At 41.8% G+C, this 21482-nt stretch overlaps 1 protein-coding gene and 1 pseudogene across 2 annotated transcripts in view; both read right to left on the reverse strand.

The window, feature by feature from the left end:
- The window catches only part of HEG1 (heart development protein with EGF like domains 1), a 131416-nt gene that overhangs the window by 38822 nt on the left and 71112 nt on the right, over window positions 1–21482 (reverse strand). For both annotated transcript variants that reach the window (XM_043993078.1, XM_043993079.1), the window contains exons 6-11: window positions 17795–18064; window positions 15008–16330; window positions 9907–10023; window positions 8907–9026; window positions 2817–2920; window positions 403–461 (exon numbers count right to left, since the gene is read on the reverse strand). In XM_043993078.1, the coding sequence (XP_043849013.1) occupies window positions 403–461; window positions 2817–2920; window positions 8907–9026; window positions 9907–10023; window positions 15008–16330; window positions 17795–18064 (1993 nt within the window). The remainder of the gene's footprint in view (window positions 1–402; window positions 462–2816; window positions 2921–8906; window positions 9027–9906; window positions 10024–15007; window positions 16331–17794; window positions 18065–21482) is intronic.
- LOC122746952 lies at window positions 7345–8654 on the reverse strand (annotated as a pseudogene).

A 21482-nucleotide genomic window follows, 5' to 3' on the forward strand; every position in this document is an offset into this window, starting at 1 on the left:
CTGCCAAAAAGGTTCACTGTTTTTGTTGTACAGAGAGGGAAGTGTAGATTCATAACCCTAAATGACTTGGCCATGGATTACCCTTGTGGCTCTTCCTTCCCTCTTTCTGGAAACTGATTTTTTAAAAATAAGTTTGCGTTAATGCCTTCTATTTCTTATGTCATTATAGTTATCCCCAGTATCCTTCCCCCTCCCCCTCCCCCTCCCATAGAGCTAGCCAATATAATAAAAAGCATTTTTTGGAAAGGAAAAAAATTATGGTGTAAAAAATTGAAAAAGTCTAAGAACATGTGCAATGTTTAACCCTTATGGACCTCCTACCTCCACGAGGGGGTGGGCTAAGGGTGTCTTCTCCCATCTCTAGAAGCTGATTTCTTAAGCTACTTTAAGTGTTTTAATTACCTGACAGCTTGGACAGTGGATTTGGCGTAACCCGGTAACGTTGAAAGGGACATATTTAGCTGGAAAAGAGAACAGATGCAGGTAAGCTCTTAATCATATGCAAATAGCAAAAGCTTTTAGAGCCATCATCGCTTTCCTATACAGTGCTATAACAGGTCAAGGCAGCTTTGCGCAGAAGAAAAATCTTTATTTTTGTTTTGTTTTTCTTCCGTTCAAATGAGTTTCTTCGACTCTTGCCCTATTGTTCCCAGAGTACAAAGGAGAAAAGCGGAGAGTACATCAATGGGGAATATCTCAGCAGGAAACGATGCTCAGTGGTGCACCCTGAGATGCCGGACATCTTCAAAGGAGTGTCAGACTCCTAAAACCCCCAAGTTTCAAAAGACTTACAGTCAGCTGTTTATTTGGGTTATACATAGTAAAGTATCTTCATGGAGATTATGGGCTTTCTGACCGCTGCTCCTGCCTGATCAGAGGATGTGTCCTACTGGGGAAATGAGAGCCATTGTAAGTGGCACCAAATTAGCCCCGCTCCTAACAAAGAAACACATGGGTGGCTGGGCTTAAAGTCCTTTTCACAAGTATTCCATGGAAAAATTACATTAAATTTGGATCGATGGGGTTTTGTTAGATCCAAGGGAAGAGTGAACATCCTTAGGTTTACCTGATGCTCTGAGAGAGAACAGAATTCAGGTCCTTTGAAGCTTTAAAATAATCCATGAGAGAGAAAACACACACACACACACACACACACACACACACACACACACGACTAAATTCCCAGAGAGACTATTTCCATTCAAAAAGGAAGCTTCTGGCATCTCTGCCAGGGCTGAATCTCTCAACATTTAAGCCAATTTCCCAGGACAATGTCACTCTCTTGCCCATGCAGTATGGGCAAAGGACATCTTTTTAGCCCTTGCTTTTTGTTTTGTTAGGCAAAGAGAATTCTTTTTTTCTTGTCAGTCTAGCTTTTTTTTTTTCATAACAAGCTGATGGTCTAGTTTAAGGCTATGTGATTCTGGAGGCCTTCAATCAATACAGCAATGTGAAAGGTCATAGGGAAGCCCAGTTCTTCCACAAATGTTCCAGCAGCTAGGAGAGACAGTAGATAGAGGGATGGACCTGGAGTCAGGAAGACCTGAGTACAAATCCTGCCTCAATCTCTTTCATACAAGCTGTGTGACTGGACAAGTCACTTAAAATCTGTCTGCCTCAGTTTCCTCCTCATCTATAAAACAGGTATAATAATACCACCCGGAGTTGTTGCATGGATAAAACGAGATCATGTTTGTAAAGCACTTTGCAAACCTTAAAGTGCTATATGAATGCTAGCTATTATTGATAGTAAGGCTACTAGATGGAGGTTATGAGCACAGTGAGTATATATTAAAGACAAAATTTATACCTAGGTTTGTTCCTAACACCAAACCCAGACCTCTACTCATCACACTGGAAGAGTACTTTGCAAACCATAAAGTATTAGATGTGTGTTGAATTGAATTATGTTTTTGTTTTTGTTTTTTTTGTTTTTGTGAGGCAATTGGGGTTAAGTGACTTGCCTAGGGTCACACAGCTAGTGAGTGTTAAGTGTCTGAGGCTGTATTTGAACTCAGGTCCTCCTGACTCCAGGGCTGGTGCTCTATCCACTATGCCACCCAGCTGCCCCTGAATTGAATTATAATGAGAAAAAAAAATAGCCAAAGAGTAGGCAGAGAAAGAAGCAGTAAATTATTCTGGGTGATCTAGGCAATGAATTATTAGCCCCTCTTTCCCCCTCCCAATCAAGGGTGACCCATAATTCCTCACAGCATCCCTCTGAAGTAGTACACTATCTCTTTCCAATGAAGAGGTTTGGAGCACTGGCAAAGACAGGGAAGCAAGTCAGTGATGAGTTCCAAAAATTAGAATGTTTTGGTTTCCACTCTTGCTGACACATTTCATCCCTCTGAACACATTTGTGACAAATGCATCTCTGTGAATATATTTCTACGCTTCGTAGAAGTATCACCCAGAGGGGCAGGTGAGGACCAGCTAGAGAAGACAGACACACAGACTCTGTTCATCAAAAAAATAAACTGTGACTCTGACACTCATCCCAAATTCCAACCTCACATTTTAAATGGGGTCCAGACTTTACCAACAAGTTTGTTTTCAACATGTAACAGGCAAAGGTACATGCAAGGAACATGGACATCTGGTCACTGGGATGATCCCTGGTCAAAGAAAAAATGTGTTCTTTTGGCAGAGAGGCAGTATGATATAGTGAATAGGGCCAGGGACTTGGGGTCCAGAAGACTGGAGTTCACAATCCTACTTCAGTTACTTGGGGTTCACTAGATGACCTCTTTGGTCTCTTCCAGCTTCCAGGCTGATACAGAGAGGACCACTGGGGTCACTCTTAGGGAACTCACCATTTTGATGATCTCGTCTTCTACTTGACGCAGTTCCGAATGCTTCTCAACAGTAGCATTAGCAAAAGTTTTTCTTAACTTAATTTCTGTCACAAATGTTCTAACTGAAAATGAAAGAAAGAAAGTTATCCATTAGCCCAACTTACAAACGCTCTATCCTATTTCTTTATGTTTTATTGATATTTTACATTATATACATTTGTGGATTGTTCTCACTTTGTGAGAGGGTTCTTGTAAAAAAAATTAAGAAAAATTAATAACAACACTTTGACCACATCTGAAAGTACATGCCACATTTTACATCTGTGTTGTTGTTTGGTTGTTTTTCAGTCATGTCTGAATCCTCGTGACCCAATTTGGGATTCAGGTGTTTTGGGATTGTTGTTTGGTATTTTTTTTTTTTTTGGCGAAGATACTAGAGTGGTTTGTTATTTCCTTCTCCAGCTCACTTTATAGATGAGGAAACTAAGGCAAACAAGGTTAAAGGACTTACCCAGGGTCACACAGCTAATAAATGTCTGAGGCCAAATTTGAACTCAGGAAGATGAATCCTCCTGATTCCAGGCCCTGTGCTCTATTCACTTTGCCACCTAGCATCTATAGTATGCCTATAACCTCTCCATTTAAAAAAATTAACATAAATCTATTTTCCCCCTCCTTCCTATGCTCCACCCCATAGGAAAGAATAGAAAAAACAAATTTCTTGTGACAAATATGCATTGTCAAGCAAAACAAATTTTTGCAATGGCTGAATACAAAGATAAATTCATCATTTTGTCTCCTAAACCCATACCTCTCTGTCATGAACAGTACGTTTCATCATTGATCCTCTGGAATCATGAATGGTCATTGCATTGATCATAGTTCTTACAGCTTTCAAAGTGGTTTGTCTTTACATTATTGTTATTACAGTATAATTGTTCTCCTGGGTCTTCTCATTTCATACTTCATCAGTTTATAAAAATTCTCAAAACTGTCCATTTTTATAATAGTGATATTATAGTATAAATTGCTTCTCTGATTCTGCTCACTCCAATCTGCATGAGTTCATATACATCCTTCCATGTATTTTTTGAAATTATCTATTTCCTCAATTCTTACAGGATAACAGTATTCTAGTATATTCACATACAACTTATTTGATCATCCCTCAATGGATGGGTATCTCTTTAGTTTTCAGTTTTCCTGACCCCACAAAAAGAACCACTTTAAATATTTTTGTAAAAAAAGGACCTTTTCCTCTTTCTTTGATATCTTTTGGGCATAGATCTAGCAGTGGAACAGTTCAATATGTAACAGTCCTGTCTTGGTCTCTTTATTTTGGGCAGGGGAAAGGCAATCAGAGTTAGGTGACTTGCCCAGGGTCACATAGATAGCAAGTGTTTGAGTCCAGATTTTAACTCAGGTCCTCCTCATTCCAGGGATGATGTTCTATCCACTGCACCACCTAGTTGCCCCATCCTGTTCCATTCTTAAGTCAGATAGCTAGGTGACTACTTATATGGAAGAGCTACAAGAAAACACAACGTACAGCAGACACTCCTGTCAGGGAAAAACAAAGAAAACACTTCTTTATCTTCTCTATAGACCATACAATAGAACCCTGTTATAGAATAGGCACTCATTTTCCCCCTCTTGAAATCAAATCAAGAAGATAAATGAGGGTAAAGTCTTTTGAGACTTTTGAGAAAAAAAGATGCTGAATAGGCAATGGGGTACACGCAAGAGTAGTTTTTTAAAAAGGCTTTCCATGTCATTTTTTGTTTTTCAGAGGGGAGAGCTATATACCCCCTGAAGGCCCTTATAAAAATCCAACTTGGGTCTTTAAGATAGTAAATTCCTTCTCTCTCTGACTATGCAATGAGTCTTTCTGGATTTTTCCAATTCTTTCAATCCCACGCACCTTTCAACAAGCATTAAAACTGTACTGGAGGGGCAGCTAGTTGGCACAGTGGATAAAGCACAGGCCCTGGAGTCAGGAGTACCTGAGTTCAAATCCGGCCTCAGACACTTAACACTTACTAGCTGTGTGACCCTGGGCAAGTCACTTAACCCCAATTGCCTTACCAAAAAACAAAAACAAAAACAAAACAAAACTGTACTGGAATTCCAGCCATGCTAAAAGGGATTAATAGGTCATCATCCCTGCTAGTATGCTTTGGGAAAAGCAGAGGCTATAGAGATATCAGATAACTCGGGTGGAGCCCACTGGGTTCCTACTGTCTCCAGTTAAATCAACTTTATCATGCAAATAATCCATATAAAAGACCTACAATTTGTGTGTGGGGTGGGGGGGGAGGCAAGGAAATATCATTTAGTAGATAGAGTACTGCATTTAGAGTCAGGAAATACTGGGTTCAAATCCAGCCTCTGACACTAGCTGACTCTGGGCAAGTTACTCACTATCTCTGATTCTCAGTAAAATGAAGGAGTTTGGCCCAGACGGTCCCTAAGGTCCCTTCCAGCTCTAAAATCCATGATCCCATAATTCCTTGGAGGGAAGGAAGATGAACATATAGAACAGGTGGGAAATGCCAACATACTCTCTGGTTCTCAAGTCACATTTCACTCAGGAAATCCAATTCTGGTTAGCATCCTGTCACTTATAAACAAGTAACAAAGAATCAGTAAAATCAGTAACAGAGAAACAAGTAAAAGTGAATCAGTGCCATAAGCCATGTTATAAATCCCTGTCTAAATGAGAAAACAAAAGAGAGTGGAGGCAGGGGGAGGCAGAAATCTATGCTGCTGCATTTTCATGGAAAACACATGGGCTGAGCTCAAATGAAGATCCCTGGAATTAGACGGGGAAAATATTTTACATCTTATACTTAATGAGTGAAGCCCTTAATCCTTATTTAACACATCCCTCATCTTTTCAGTTGTTCTACAGCTCAGTGGAGACAGCTTTCCAGGCAGCAGGGAGCTCTTTGAAAACAATCTCAGCCAAAGGAGCCTTCTTTGGCACACGCTAATTTGCATGTTCCTCTGCTGTGTTTTAAGAACAATGGAGTTAAATGACTTGAAAATGGAAAGATGATTGCTAATGTAATGGGACATCTCTCCTAAGATTCCACTGTTACTAGTGGTACATCCATTATACATAACTCAAGAACAATCACCAGCTGCATTTATTCTCCCACATCCGCATCCCCATCCTTGGGATCATAAAAGACATGTGTGCTTCTGGCCAAGAGGTCGATCATAGAAACCCACGTATTCTCAAACAGTAGATGCTCAAATTTTCCTCTGAATCAGAGAAGGGCTCGGAAATGAGTAGGGCCTCAGATTTCAAAATCCGTTTGGAAGATGGCCTCAGGGGTAATACCAAAGTGGCACTTGTGCTTCTTCTAGCTGCAAGTTTTAGAGAATGACAATCTGGGGGCGGCTAGGTGGCACAGTGGATAAAGCACCGGCCCTGGATTCAGGAGTTCCTGAGTTCAAATACGGCCTCAGACACTTGACACTTACTAACTGTGTGACCCTGGGCAAGTCACTTAACCCCCATTTCCCTGCAAAAAAAAAAAAAAAGTAGAGAAGGACAATCAGGATAGTGAAGGGCCTTTAGCTCATCATAAAGGTGGAAGGAATTGGGAATGTTGAGCATTGAAAAGAAAAGACTCAGCAGTGAACATAACAGTTATGCTCATGTATTTGAAAGGCTCGCTAGCATGTGAATGAATGATTAGATTCACTGTTTGGTCCCAGAGGAGTAATGGGTGGAAATTACAAAGAAGCAAATTTCAGCTTGAGGTCAAAAATAATAATGGTTATCCATGAGTAGAATGGGCAGAATTAGGTGGGGGTGGATTTCTCTTTCTTGGAGCTCTTTAAGCAGAGGGTAGGTGACTATTTATTGGGTATATTTTAGTGGAGTATTTTTTTCAGGTGTGGGTTAGACTAGGTCCCTTCTAATACTGAAATTCTGTGATAATGTGATATGTTATCTCCTACCCCTAGATATGTTTACCCATTTACCTTTATAATTATTTCAGCATTTCAGTCACTTTTCAGTCATTTCTAACCCTTCATGACCCCATTTAGGGTTATCTTGGCCAAGATAAATGGAGTAACTTGCCATTTCCTTCTCCAGCTCATTTTACAAATGAGGAAATGGAGGCAAATGGGTTAAGTGGCTTGCCTGGGATCACACAGCTAGCAATGTCTGAGGTTAGATTTGAATGCAGGAAGATGAGTCTTCCTGACTCCAGGCTTGGTACTCTGTTCACTGAACCACCTAGCTGTCCCCGTGCTTACAATTACAAAAGCTCAATTTGGGTTTTAACAGTATCTGATGTTTTTTCTTATTTCAAAAGTGAATTTCTGTTTCCCATAGGAATATAAAACAGGAACTGGACCTATGGAAACTCCTTATACCAATGCAGGTCAGTCCATTCTTTTTTTTTTTTTTTCAGGCCAAAACAATAGTTTATTATTTCAGCATTCAGCAACATCTCAGCCATCAAAAATAAACTCTAACACCAAAGGATGGAAGGAAGACTTCTCTACAGCATGATTAGGTGGGCTGCATCCGGAGCCCCTCCCTGGGGCGCCACAGGCAGGAAGGATGGTGGTTATTCATTCATCCAATAAATTAGGAAGCGCAGAATTCGGGGGGGCCAGCTGCTCATTTCTGGGCTGGCATAAGGTCATCGATGGACTGGCCCTGCTCCAAGCGCTTTTCCATCTCTATGAGCAACTTCACACCATCCACCACCATCTGCACCAGCTCCACCTCTGAGAAGCCCAATCGATCAGCATTGGAGATGTCAAAGACACCACCCACAGCAGCCGTGTCCACACCCCCTGTTCCCCTCTTCTGCAGCCTCAGCTTCTTCAGCACCTCTCCAAACTTCTCATGCTTGCCCAGGTGGGGAAGCTTGATGTGGACACCTGCACGCAGGCCTGTGCCCAGATTGGAGGGGCATGTCAGGATGTAGCCCAGGTGGGAGTTCCACATGAACTCGTAGTTCTTGGTCTTAAAAAGAGTTTCAATCTGGGTGAGCCCTGTGCAGAAGCGTGTGAACACCTCCTTCATGTTGCCACCCTTCTGCATGGAGATGACCCTCAGGTGATCTTCCTCATTGATCCACACCAGAAAGGTCTTGTTGTCATTGTGCCAAATGCCCCTGCCATCAGGCCAGTCTCGGGCCATGCCAGATGCCAAGAGGAGTGGGGAGACAGGCTTGTCAAAGAGGAAGTGGTCATCAATCAGCTGCTGCTGTTCCTGCTCAGTCATGTTCTTCAGAGCTTAGTACTTCCCATTCAGGTCACCCTCCAGGCTGGCCAGAGCTTCCACAGAGAGCTTCTCTATGGCTCGGCGCTCACCCCGGCTGCAATGTGGGGGCAGGCAGAATCCTCGGATGCTCCTGCCAGTTCTAACACGAGAACTCAGCACATAGTTAGGATCCAGGTCATCACCACCCTGCAAATTGTCAGGGTTAAGATCAGTCTTATGCTCATCTGAAGGCTTGTAGCCTCCATGTCGGTCCTCAATGATAGGATCAAACAGTTCCTTGAACACTTCATAGCTCTCTTCATCTCCAGCTACACAGCCCACAGTCATGATGAATGGGTGCCCTGGGTTGTCCACACCGGTCTGGATGACGTCATCGAGGGTGAAGCCGCTGGGTGTAGCCTTATCCCGGAGTTTTTCGTAGAGCTCTGGGGTCAGCACCTTAGCCATGTGGTTGTTGTGCGAGGAGAGGTCGGGATATTCCTCCTCAGCGGGGTAGCGGGACTTCAGCATGTTGTGGCTATTGGAGAACGGCATGATGGCAGGAGGCGAGGGTGCTCCGAGGGTCGCAGAAGACGGAGAAGTTCGGAGGAGGATGCTGTTACTGCTACGTTACGGTCCCAGGCACCTTAGCCCGAGCTCAGTCACCAAGTCAGTCCATTCTTTGAATGTATAGACTTAGCACCAAGAGGGTAAGTGACTTGCTCAGGGTCACACAGCTAGGAAGTACATAAGGGAGGATCTGAACTTGGGTTTTCCTGGTTACAGTTCAGTGCTCTGTTCACTTCACCACCTAGCTACCCCAGAGAACCAATCAGGGTAAAGATAAGAACAAATGCTGCTAACTCTCTTACCCAAGTTACAGATTCCTTTTTCTAACTGGTGCCCAACAGGGCATCTGCAGACAAAAGATCCCTGAGTATTGTTGCATACGGCCAGAGGTGGGCAGGGGTTCGACAGGCATTCGTTCACATCTAAAGAAAAAAGGCAGGATGTTAGGTCAAGGGTGGAAAGTGAGAGGATGACATAAATCTGATGACCAATTGCAGTGTTGGTGCAGGCTGCTTTATCAAGGTCAGTCCTTGTTTCCATTTTAGAAGCAAGGACAATTTGCAAAAGCAAATCTAAACAAGGGCTTCAATCCTGCCGCTCTATACCCCACCCCTCCCCGCCCTGGGTATTTGAGTCAGATTTTCCAACCGCTGTATTTCTAATTCTGTGTGTATGTGTACACAATCACATGTACATGCCTACATGCATGCGTACCTGCATGGATGTGCACACACGGACTTGTGATTTCATTGATCCTCATAGAGAATGTCCCAGTAAGGAAACTCCTTCCACCCATACAGATTAGTTCTGTAATATATAATCTTTGACAATTGCCCAGGGCATTAAGATTTGTCCTGGGTCACAAAGCTGGTGTGTGTCAAAGGTAGGACTTTAACTTGTGTTGTCCCGGCCTCCCGACATTCTGCCAGTGGTTGTTGGGGGTGGTGGTGGTAGAAGGAAGGGTCATGTGAAAGAAAAACAGGCAGAAAGAAGCAGAAAGATATAAAGAGACAGAGTCAGAAAGACAGGGACAGAGATGGGGGGGAGAGAGAGAGAGAGAGGGGGAGAGAGAGAGAGAGAGAGAGAGAGAGAGAGAGAGAGAGAGAGAGAGAGAGAGAGAGAGGGAGGGAGGGAGGAAGGAAGGAAGAGGGAAGGAAGGAAGGAAGGAAGGAAGGAAGGAAGGAAGGAAGGAAGGAAGGAAGGAAGGAAGGAAGGAAGGAAGGAAGGAAGGAAGGAAGGAAGGAAGGAAGGAAGGAAGGAAGGAAGGAAGGAAGGTCTGACCAACCCTGCCCTGGCTCTTACCCACACTGCAGTCATCGCCTTGCCACGAAGGGGTGCAGACACACCGATATCCACGACTAGTGGAGTCCACAAGACACTTCCCATCATGAAGACAAGGGTTTATGGCACATCTGTTGACTAAAATCAAGTTTTGAGAATCAATCAGGATGGTAATAATAGAAATATCAGAAGTAACAACTAAGACGAGCCTTGGGGGAAGATGAGAAATTATGAGAGAAGGAGGTGAAAAGGGAGTATACACCAGACATGGGAGGTTTGGGTGAAAGGTCACTGGTGAAAATACCCACAAGTGGGAAATGAAACATCAAATTCACACAAGAGCTAGTAGTCAAATGTGGTTGGAGTCTAGCACATGTGGAAATAAAACTAGAAAGGTGTGTTGAAACCTCACTGTGGAGAGCCTTAAATATGAGGTTGCTTATTGTGTGTGTTTATCCTAGTAGTAATAGCAAGCCACATAAGGCTTTTGAAAAGGGGAGTAACACGTCTCGGGAAAAATTATTTTCATAGCTATGTGGATCATGGAGTGGAGAGAAGAGAGGCAGAGGCAGGGAGACCAATTAGGAGGCTATTGCTATCAATAGTCCAGTTTATGAAGACCTGAACTCAGTGGGGCAGTCATGTGAGTGAAGAGAAAAGGATGGATGCAAAAGATTTGGAAGTGGAATCCAAAAGGCTTTGCAAATAGTAATATACAGGGAGAAAGGAAAAAGGAGAAGGAAGTGTTGAGGATGGCACTGGAGTTTTGAACCTGAGTAAGTAGAAGGATACAGAAAGATGTTGGCGTCCTTAACAGAAATAGGGAAATTTGGAGGAGGGGAAAGAATGATAACCTGCAATTATCCATCCTTTTCTGTCACTTCATGCCTTCCCTTTATTGGGGTCCTTATCAGTAACTAGTATACCTTTTACTCACAAATAAGTTTCCAGAAATTAGGGAGTTCTCTATAGTTCTGTGAAGACAGTTATGAAAATGAGCTAGAATTCCCTATGCCACCTTGCCCTCATGATTGATGACATGTAAATACCAGGATTATCAGATTAAAAAAAAAACTTTTCCTAGCTACCCACGTGTCATATGTGCCTTTAACATATAAGTGTACATGACGGTAAGCCATCCCCAGCATCCAGAGACCTTGTCTGTTGTTCTCCGTAGTGGACCAGGTGCAGCTCTGAGCCCAGGAGCCTGCTTAATAAAGGTGGTTGGAAAACTGTCGGGAGAATGGAAATGCCTACCTCCATTTCATTACCTGTGGTTAAATGATCAGCTTCAGAAGCAAAATGTGACGGATGGGGGTTTGAACTCTGACCTTGACAACTTTACTTCCTGTGTGATCTTTGGGCAAACCAAATAACTACAGCCTCAGTTTTCTAATCTAATGAGGGATCTGGATGAGATATCTCTAAGGTTTTTTATGGGTCTAAATTTATGATTCATCTGTCTTAGGCTAGGCTTGTGAGTTCCATTTCTATTCCAATATAAATGCAAAGTCCTTTGGCTTGGGTGCAGCTAGGTGGCACAGTGCTCAGAATGCTAGACCTAGAGTCAGGGTGACCTGAGTTCGAATCCAGCTTCAGACAGTGACTAGCTGTGTGACCCTGGGCAAGTCACTTAACTGCTCCATGAATCAGTTTCCTCATCTGTAAAATGGGACTAATAATGGCACCTTTCTCCCAGGATTATTGGGAGGATAAAATGAAGTAATATTTGTAAAGCGCTTTACGAATATTAAAACACTATATAAATGCTAGCTGCTAAGGACTCTGGGAAACTGAATTGTACTGGTCCTAAAGCACAGGTCTCTAAATCTTTTAGGAGATTTGCTTTTCATTTCTCTGAAGAGCTGAAAATCACCACCTGAGGTGGGTGGGTGTGTGGGAGCATAAAGTGGGGTGGCACATTTTACTCTTTGCTGAAAATGCCCATCATTAGTGGGATGTGGCGGCAGCTGCAAGTCCCCCTATAGAGTAGGTCAGGCTTCAAGATGACTGACCCCATCAGTAGCTAGGGCAGCTCCAGCATAAAAGGGGCTTAATTTAAGCTCCTTAATTTAGTCATTGCAAAGGGTTTCTTTCAACCTCCCTCCTTCCTACTGATCCAAAAGCATCTTAAATGCTATTTTAAGTATTTACCAAGGACAGCTTGGTAAACCAAGTCAAGGCAGAGCTCAGACATAGTGCCAAAATTTCTTTTCCTCCCCCACCCCCCTTTCTCAATTAAAATAACATAATTGGCTCTATCCTGCTTCTGCAGAGCCAGACCAGAAACAGTTAAGTTATCTGTAAGGCAGTGTGGGATAGAAAAAGGAGGGTGAGTAGAAGGACTGGCTTTGGAAACTGGAAGAGCTGAATCATAGGACTTAGGACTAGAAGGCACCTCCTCTGTGCCTCAGTGTCTTCATCTGTAAAATTGGGAGGAGAGGGGTTGGACTTGATGGTTTCTAAGGTCCCCAATTCTAAGTCTAGGAGCCCACCTGTCTACAACTTTTGCCTCTGGTGTATATTATTCTCACTCTAGGAAACATGGGTTATAACACATAAAAACTGATTTTATGATGGGTCAGAATTGATTAAGGGACTTGTTCTAATAGGTCAGAACAGCCACGTGGATTGGATCACAGAAGTTGGAAGGCAGGAAGACAGAATGGAGAGAGTCATATAGAATGTAGCTTTATACAAAGAGTTAAACAAGAATTAAGGAGTACATTGCCAAGGTAAGCTACCAAAGGATGCAGTAAATTATTGTCTCTTCATAAATCCCTATTCCAATCCTCACTTTAAATATAAACAACCCCCACTAGTAAGAATGACCTAGGACAAATTCAGATTATTTTCAGCAGCAGCATATCATAAAAGTGAAAGGACTCAGTTCTCCTTTCTGCTAATAATTATCCAATTTGTGATGGGATCAATTTGGTGGTGACTTCTTTAGAAAGGTTGGTTTGTTTTGTCTTGCTTTGTTTTAGCAGAACATACACTAACGCATTGTCAGTTGAGCTGTGGATTATTACAACCATTATGAAAAGCAATTTGGAATTGTGCAAATAGAGGGGCTAAAATGTCCATGCCTTTTGATACAGAGATTCCACTGCTAGGCATATATTTACAGAGGCTATTGATTTTTTCTTTTAAGGGATATGGAGAGTGGTAGAATATTGGGAATTATGTGTTATAAAAAAACAAAATATATCAGTAAATAATGGAAATAATTTTAAGATTAAAAATGTGCCTCCTAAAGAGAAAAGAGGGTAGATTAAAAAAAAACACCTATGAAATAAAAATTAAGAATGTTTCAGTGGCAGGAACAGCTAGGTGGTGCAGTGGATAAAACACAGGCCCTGGATTCAGGAGGCCCTGAGTTCAAATCCAGCCTCAGACACTTGATACTAGCTGTGTGACCCTAGGTAAGTCACTTACCCTCACTGCCCCACAAAAAAACCCAAAACTAAACTAAACAAAAGAATGCTTTAGCACAAAGAGCACTAGATTTTGGAATCAGAAGACCTGTGTTCAGATCCTGTCTTTGCCACTTACTGGCTGTGTGACCTTGGTTACTTAACCTTTATGGGCCTGAGTTTCCTCAAATGTAAAATGAGGAGATTGGACCAGATGACCTGTGAGGTCCTTTCAGTTCTAGGTCCATGGCTCTGATGGCCCTATGAACAGGAGATAATTTTGATCACCATAACATACTTCAAGCAACCATTATTTCAATGGCTATGCCTTCCACCAAAGTAAATCAAAACCCCTCTCTGCTGTAGTACATGATTTTATATGTCGTTGGGGTCACAGATGGATCATAATCTGTGCTAGGTTCTAGATCCATGAGAAATGGAAGAACGCTATAAAATAAGAAAGTTGGACTCATTAGTCTCTAAGGTCCCTGAGAGCTCTTCTTTCACTGCTGGTCTGTAAATTTTAGGGCTATATAATTCAATTATCTTGGGGAGAGGGAATAATTGAATTAGTAACTAAATAACAGCCAGTGTGTAGTAGAAGAGGCTTTTGTAGTTCAAGGGAAGGAGATGATGCCCTGAGAAAACAGATAACTGGAGTGACCTTTTTTTCATCTCCAACTCTCCTGCTCAATATTTATATATATAATAGATATATGTGTGTGTGTGTGTGTAAAATTATTTTCATAATTTATTGCTACATTTTATTTTGCTAAAACAGATGAATCCCAACAAGCACACCCCAAAAATCCTTTATAAAGAGCCCAACACCTACTCAATCCCCAACATTAAATGAAATAACAATTCATTGACTCCTTCCAAAAAAACCAACTGACTTATACAGCCCTAGAATTATGTAGACCAGAGGTTAAAATGCAGATAAAATGTTTATAAATTGTCTGTGTCACTGATGCTAGAGAACTCCACATTTTCTACCATAAAGAACATTATGATAGCATTAGAAAAATTAATGACAATTCAGAAACCCCTGCCACTTTGACATGCACAGAATTGGAGAACCAGTTGAAACGCCCTACCATCCACAAAGTTCAGGCCAAGTCGAACGTATGAATAAAGAGCTTAAGAGTATGATTGGCAAATATTCCATGTCATCACTCTCCATGCAATACTCCCATTTTGCCAGTTAAAAAACCCAAGCCTGGGCCAGATGGTAAACCTGTTTATCGTTTTGTGCAAGATCTTAGAGCGATTAATAATTATGTTATTCCTAGACATTCTATAGTCGCAAACCCGGCTACGATAATTTCATCAAACTGGCAGAAATTTTTAAGCCTACCTCAGGAGGCTAATGAAAGATCAAACAGATTTTATGATAGACTTTGTGAGGCCGCTAGACAGTACACCAGATTGGATCTAGTAGATTTAAGAGATTCCTATATCGTTCTCAACACATTTGTTTATAATTCACTGCCAGAAATACGCAGATACTTTCTGAAACAATGTCCAGACTGGTACTGAAGCCTTTTAAATTTTGGTGACCACAATTAAGATTTTAAACATCACAAAATATAAAGCTATCCAAAACCTTAGAGTCCATCATCATTTCCCACGGACCCAGGACCTAAACACAGAATGTTCACCAGCTGGGTACTCATTAGTCATTGAAGCCCGAGAATACATTTTACCTGTTGCTGAAGGTGATGTCATCACCGGTCGCACGCTGCTCAGTGGTACTACAGTGGTTGGCTTAAGAGTCAAGGGTGTAGGAGTAGAAGCCTTTGTAGTTTGGGGGGAAAGAGATGATACCATGGGAAAATGGGCAGTGGGAGTGCCCTCTTCTTGGTCTTCTACTCTTGTGATTGATTCTTGCACAGATGTGACTATACCAGTGGTGGGGATAGATTTGGTGGTGGCCTCTGTCTCAACTCCACTGGCTTCAGTGGTTCTCTGATACACTGTAGTCCTGGGTCCAACAGGTAGAATAGTTTTTCCAGTTGTAACTTTCATGGTTGTAACACTTATTGGAGGTGAGAGATCAGTTGAAATTGTTGAAGGCTGAGTGGTTGTGTGAGTCATAGTGGTCATAAGGGGTGATGGTTGGGCTGAGTTGGTGCTGGTGGTCAGGTAGATTGGCTCTCTGGAGGATTCTGTTGGGACTGGAAGCAAAGGGGCCTTGGGTGTAGAATTATTATTGAGCACTTCTGTTGATGCTGTTGGTGGAAGACTTGGAGGTTGTGACTTTGGCCCTATACTGGTTTTCTCCTGGTAGGGGAAACTCTGATTCTTTTGATCTGCTGATAGGCTACTGTGAACCAGAGTGGTGAGTAAATCTGTCAGTGTCTCAGTTGAAGTTACAGAGGACTCCCTTGCCGGAGGATCATTACTGGGGAAGACTGAGGTAGAAGACAAATGTGGTAAAGATGACCGTTGGAATATTATCGGGGATGGGGTAGATGCTACCAAGGAGGATGATAAAGGTGATAGTGAGGAAGACATGGACTTGGAGGATTCAGCCACGGAAAACAAGAGTGGGGAAGAAGCCAATGTTGGCCATGGGGTTGAGGAAAATGACTGACTTAGCTGTGACACTGAGGGGGGTGGCAATGATGAAGATGAGGAGTCATCAGTGGACACAGATTCGGAGGCTTGAAGTAGCAATGTGTTGGAGGGAACACTGACTGTAGATGTGTATGCCAGTGAATCGGAAGAACTCACAACCAATGGTTCGGTGGAAGGAAGGACAAATTCCCCTTCACTTGATGAGCTGTTGGTTCCTTTGGTAAGAGAAGAAGGAGAAGACTGTGACAAAGCCGAGGAGCTGGAGGTTCTGCTGTAAGAGGTTGAGGTTTTAGTGTCATCTGGAGATGTGCTGTTATTTGTAATAGACAATAATGTCCTGTCTTTTACTTTGGTGAAGGTTGAGGAAATATATGTGCTGTCTGTATGGTAGCTAGATGTCCTTTTTCCTATATGGGTGCTGCCCACTGATCCATGGTTACTTCCAGTGGCTAAAATAGGAAGAATTGAAAATAGGTCAGTCAAACAAGTCAACACCTCCCATAAGTCTGACTTTAAAATATCCCCACCTAAGTTGAGAAAATTCACCTCTTTCTCTTCTTTATAGAGATGGGGGCAGGATATAGGTATAGAATACTGCATATACCATCACAGTTGGTTTTGTGTGATTTTTTTAAATCAATTTTTTGCCTTAATGGATGGCTCACTGGGTAGAAGAAGGGGATGGATATATTTAGAAATGAAGGTGAGATGGTTTAAATCCTTCCTCAGATACTAATTGTGTGACTCCGGGCAAATTACTTAACCTCTCTGTGCCTCAGTTTCCTCATCTGTTAAAAGAAAGGGCTGGTGCTCGGCTTGGTGACACGTGCCTGTAATCCCTGCTACTGGGGATGCTGAGGTTGGTGAATAGCTTGAGCAGATCCAGGAGAACATTGGAAGTTCTGATCTCCAATAGGGCTAAAGCAGACTCGTTGTCTAAGATAAATGCTGTACCCATGTGTTGAGCTCCCAAGAGCAGTAGGGCCAACTGGCAGCCTAAGGAGGGACAGACTGATCCAGTTCAGAAAAGCCAATGCTTCCATGTCACTCAGCAGTGGAACTGGACCTGTGAGTGGCAATTTCAGTTCTAATGTTAAAAGAAAGTTAAAAGAAAGAAGGAAGGAAAGGAAGGAAGAAAGAAAAAAGAAAGAGAAAGAAGGAAGGAAGGAAAGAAAAAGAAAAGAATAAGATGGAGTTGGTGCAGAAGGAACACGAAGAGGAGGAGAAGAAGGAGAAGAAGGAAAATGAGGAGGAGGAGGAGGAGTTATTGATGGTGTCTAAGGTCCCTTTCAGCTCTAAATCTATGATTCTATTAAATAAATGATATGCAAACCAGAAAAAAATACATTTGATAAATGACCGACAGCCAGTTGAGACAACATTTTTCTTTGGTTAATTGATCACTAATAAATGACAAATCTCTGACCCTATGACCAGACCAGTAGAAAGGAAACAGATACTGATAACTCATGGGTAAAGAGAACATATATGAAAGCTAATGTTTAAAGTTATTATTGTCTTGGTATAAATTCTTAAGGTCACTATCACATATTCCTTAGATAGGGTAGACTCTGAGAGGCTACTCACACAAAACTTGTAAGATTCCTTTCTGAATCAAAAACTAACTTGAGGCAGGAAAACCTGAGTTTGAATCTACCCCCAGCCCCTTCCTAGTTGTGTGATGCTGGGGAAGTCCTTTAAGTGCTCTGTGCCTTAGTTTCCTCATCTGTAAAATGGGAACAGAGACAGCCCCTATCTCAGAGGACTTCTGCAAAGATCAAAAGAAAACAATAAATATAAAAGTGTTTCACAAGCATTAAGGTGTTAAATAAATGTTAACTATTCTAGGACCACGGACAAACCAGGCAGGATAGAGAAATGTGGAGGCAATGATCCTGGAGAAGAGACTTTACCTTCTCGGGTCTGCAGTGTGTCTGATGAAGCCGAGACTGAGCCTGTGGTGTCTGTGACTCCCATGTGAGAAGTGGTCCCCTCTGTGCCATGGAGAAGTATCATGGAATGCTCCCCTCCACCAGAAGGTAGGCTGCTGTTGGTAAGAGATCGCAATGTCCTCTCTCCATTCCTAGATGAAGTAGCTGAGGTGTCTGGACTGGGATGAAGAAAAGTGGAAGTACTTTCTTCTGAACCTGACCTTCTCCCCAGCTCATGGCTGCCTTCAGTGTCTGGAATTGGAATCAAAGAGAAGTGAGATAAACTCAGGAGCCAACAGTATCTAACTCTGAAAGCAGACAATGAACACCCTTGTCTGGGGAGCTCTAAGTACTTACGCAGGATTTTTATTGGAGGTTAGCTAAGGAGAAAACCAAAACAAACACTATTTACAAAGGAGAAATCAGTAATCAAAACCTTTAAAGTTAATGGGTTTATAGTCTTGAAAGCTTAGGGTTGAATGGCTGAACTAGATCAAGGATTCTTAACCAGAGACCACAGACCCTTTCTCTCCCCCCTACCCAAGGATCTGCAGATAGACTGCAGGAGGTCCATGAACTTGGATGGAGAGAAAAATTACATCTTATTTTCAATAACCTCTGATCAAAATTTAGTGTTTCCAATTGGGACACTAACGCACCATTGGTGGAGTTGGAAATTGAGTCCATCACCTCTAGGGCAGGCAGTGTGTAGCATTGTTCTTTGTTGGTTCCCTGGAATTATTCAACCCCCTTGTTTTATAGATGAGGAAACTGAGGCGCAGAGCAGTTAAGTGATTTGACCAAGGTCACATAGGCTGTATCACAAAGAGGCTTTGAACTCAGCTCTAACGTCAATGCTCTTTCAATAGTAGAGGAAGTCAAGGGAACCAACAATTCTGATAAACATGCAGCAGCTTTAGAATACTAACACGGATGCAGAGTGAAGTGAGCAGAACCAGAACATTGTACATAGTAACAGAAAAATTGTACAATGACCAACTCTGAATGACTTAGCTATTCTCAGCAATACAATGATCCAAAACAATGCCAAAGGTCTTATGATGGAAATATGTTTAACATGACTGTGTATGTGTGTATATGTGTATGTATATATGTTTATATATACATACATATGCACACATGTAAACATACACACACCTTTATCAGATTTCTGTCTGGCTTGGGGAGGGGGAAGGGAAAGGAGGGGGAAGAAATTTGGTACTCAAAATCTTACAAAAATGAATGTTGAAAACTATCTTTAAATGTAATTGGGGGAAAAATAAAACACTATTAAGGGGAAAAAAGAAAGAAATACTAACATGGATGCAGGGTGGAGTCAGCAGAACCAGGAGAACATTGTACACAGCAATAGAAATATTGTATAATGACCAACTCTGAATAACTTAGCTATTCTCAGCAATACGATGATCCAAAACAATGCCAAAGGACTCATGATGAAAAATGCTACCTACTTCCAGAGAAAGAACCAACAGAGTTTGAATGCAGACCAAAGCATACTACTTTTTTTAACTTTATTTTTCTTGGGTTTCTTTTGTCTGTGTTTTCTTTACAACATGACTAATATTAAAATTTTTTGCATAACTGCACATGTATAACCTATATCATATTGTTTGCCATCTCGGGGAGGGGGTAATGGCGGGAGAAAGAGAATTTGAAATTCAAAAATTCTTTAAATGAATGTTAACAATGTTGTACATGTAATTGGAAAAAAATATTTTTAAAAAAAGTAAATATGAACATGGTCCAGTGTGGAGGCACAATTTATTCAGAAGAAGCTGGGAAGTCACCTCTTGGTGGGGCTGGTAGTTTATGAAATCACTTCCTCAGGTCTGTTTATCTCTCAGGGAATCATTATTCCTTTGCTTGAACCCTTCAGCAAGAAATGGGTATTTGGTTTCGAATTAGTTATGCTAAAGGTGCTAGTATTTGAAGGGTATGTATGGAAATTAGTACAAGGAAATGATGTAAACAAATTTCTCCCTCTCCAATTTGTTTTGGGGCATTGTATAGTAGCTGGCAGGTAGGTGGCACAGTGGGTAGAGTGCCAGTCCTGGAGTCAGGAGGCCTTGTATTTATGAGTTCAAATCTGGCCTCAGACACTTAACAGCAGTGTGACCCTGGGGAAATCATTTAACCCCATTTGCCTCAGTTTCCTCATCTGTAAAATGATCTGGAGAAGGAAATGGCAAAGCTACTCTAGTAACTCTGCCAAGAAAACCCCAAATGGGGTCACAAAGAATCAGACATGCCTGAAAACAACTGAACAGTAACAAAATAGTAGCTATTATGTCTAGAGAGATGAAAATGTATCACATGTAAAGGTAGGCAGGCTTATTTGGTAGACATGATCTACAATCACAATTCTGGAGTTGTGATTTCACCAGTCTAGACAACAACCAGTGAGGAATCCTCTCTTCTAGTATAGGTCAGCACCTACTCTACAACTGTCTTAGAGTCTTTCTGGGGCACTAAGAGGGGAAATAACAGTATAGGAAATGGAGCTGTCCAAAACAGATGAGGCACAGAAAGCTGGAGGTGTTACAAGCAGTTCCTGTGAATTTTTGATAACTAGGAGACTCTGGTGACTATATAGTTTTAAAATGCTATTTTTATCATACACTATTTTTTATAAATACTGCTTTTACTATAAAAATACAGATTTTCGCCTCTAGCATTTATGTCTAAGTGAAAGTTCCATTCTATTTAAAATTACAACGAAAAATTCTCTAGGTTAAGGCATATTCCAACTGATGTGGGTCAGGGCTGCCCAGTTAAATTCTATAGAATACATTTCTTGATGGCAATGGAGTTTCATTCCTATCTTTTTATTCCCAATGCCTTATACGGAGTCTGGCACATGGTAGGTGCTTAATGAATGCTTGTTGATGATTGGTTGGTTGTGCTTTTCAGTGGTAAAGCAATATGCTCACTCAGGGTCACAAGCTGGGGTGGATTAGAGCCAACATTTATATAGTATTTGAGGGTTTATAAAGTGCTTTATCTCATTTGATCCTTATAATAACTGTCAGGTGGATGTGATTGCTATCTTCATTTAATGGGTGATAAAACTGAGGCAGTCCTGCCCAGGGCCTATGTGACTCCTGTAAGGGCCAAATTTAATATATGGAAAGTTAATTGGGGTCCCGGAAATAATGAGGGACCCCTAGGTTCAAAGTTCCCTCTCCTCCGAACTGCCTTTTTAGATATTTCTCCCAGGTCAGTAAGAAAGGAGCCTTGCAGCCTCTCTTCCACAAACAGATCAGATTTTATTAATTGGGAATAAAATAAACAGCAAAGGTGAAATTAATAAAAATCAAAGATAAGGGAATAGGGAAAAAGAAATATGGACAATCCTCCTAGCTCTAACCTAAGTCTATTCAAAAGAGCATAGTAACTCACCACCTGGAGCTTGTAGCTTCAATGGAAAGCACAGCTTACAACCAGGCTTGAATGACTCGACTGCTGCTGTTCCTGCTCGCACCATAGGCAGGGAGGAAGAGCAAAGAAGAGAGAGAGCTGTGGAAGAGACTCAGACTCCCCTCAGTGAGCATCTAATTTTCCTCCCCCAAAAGGGGAGGTACTTCAAAAACTGCCTATGGAGAGACGCTTCTCCTGACCTCAGTAGCATACATAACTTCAGGGTGGGCCA

This window comes from Dromiciops gliroides, chromosome 3 (genome assembly GCF_019393635.1).
Source record: "Dromiciops gliroides isolate mDroGli1 chromosome 3, mDroGli1.pri, whole genome shotgun sequence".
NCBI lineage: Eukaryota > Metazoa > Chordata > Mammalia > Microbiotheria > Microbiotheriidae > Dromiciops > Dromiciops gliroides.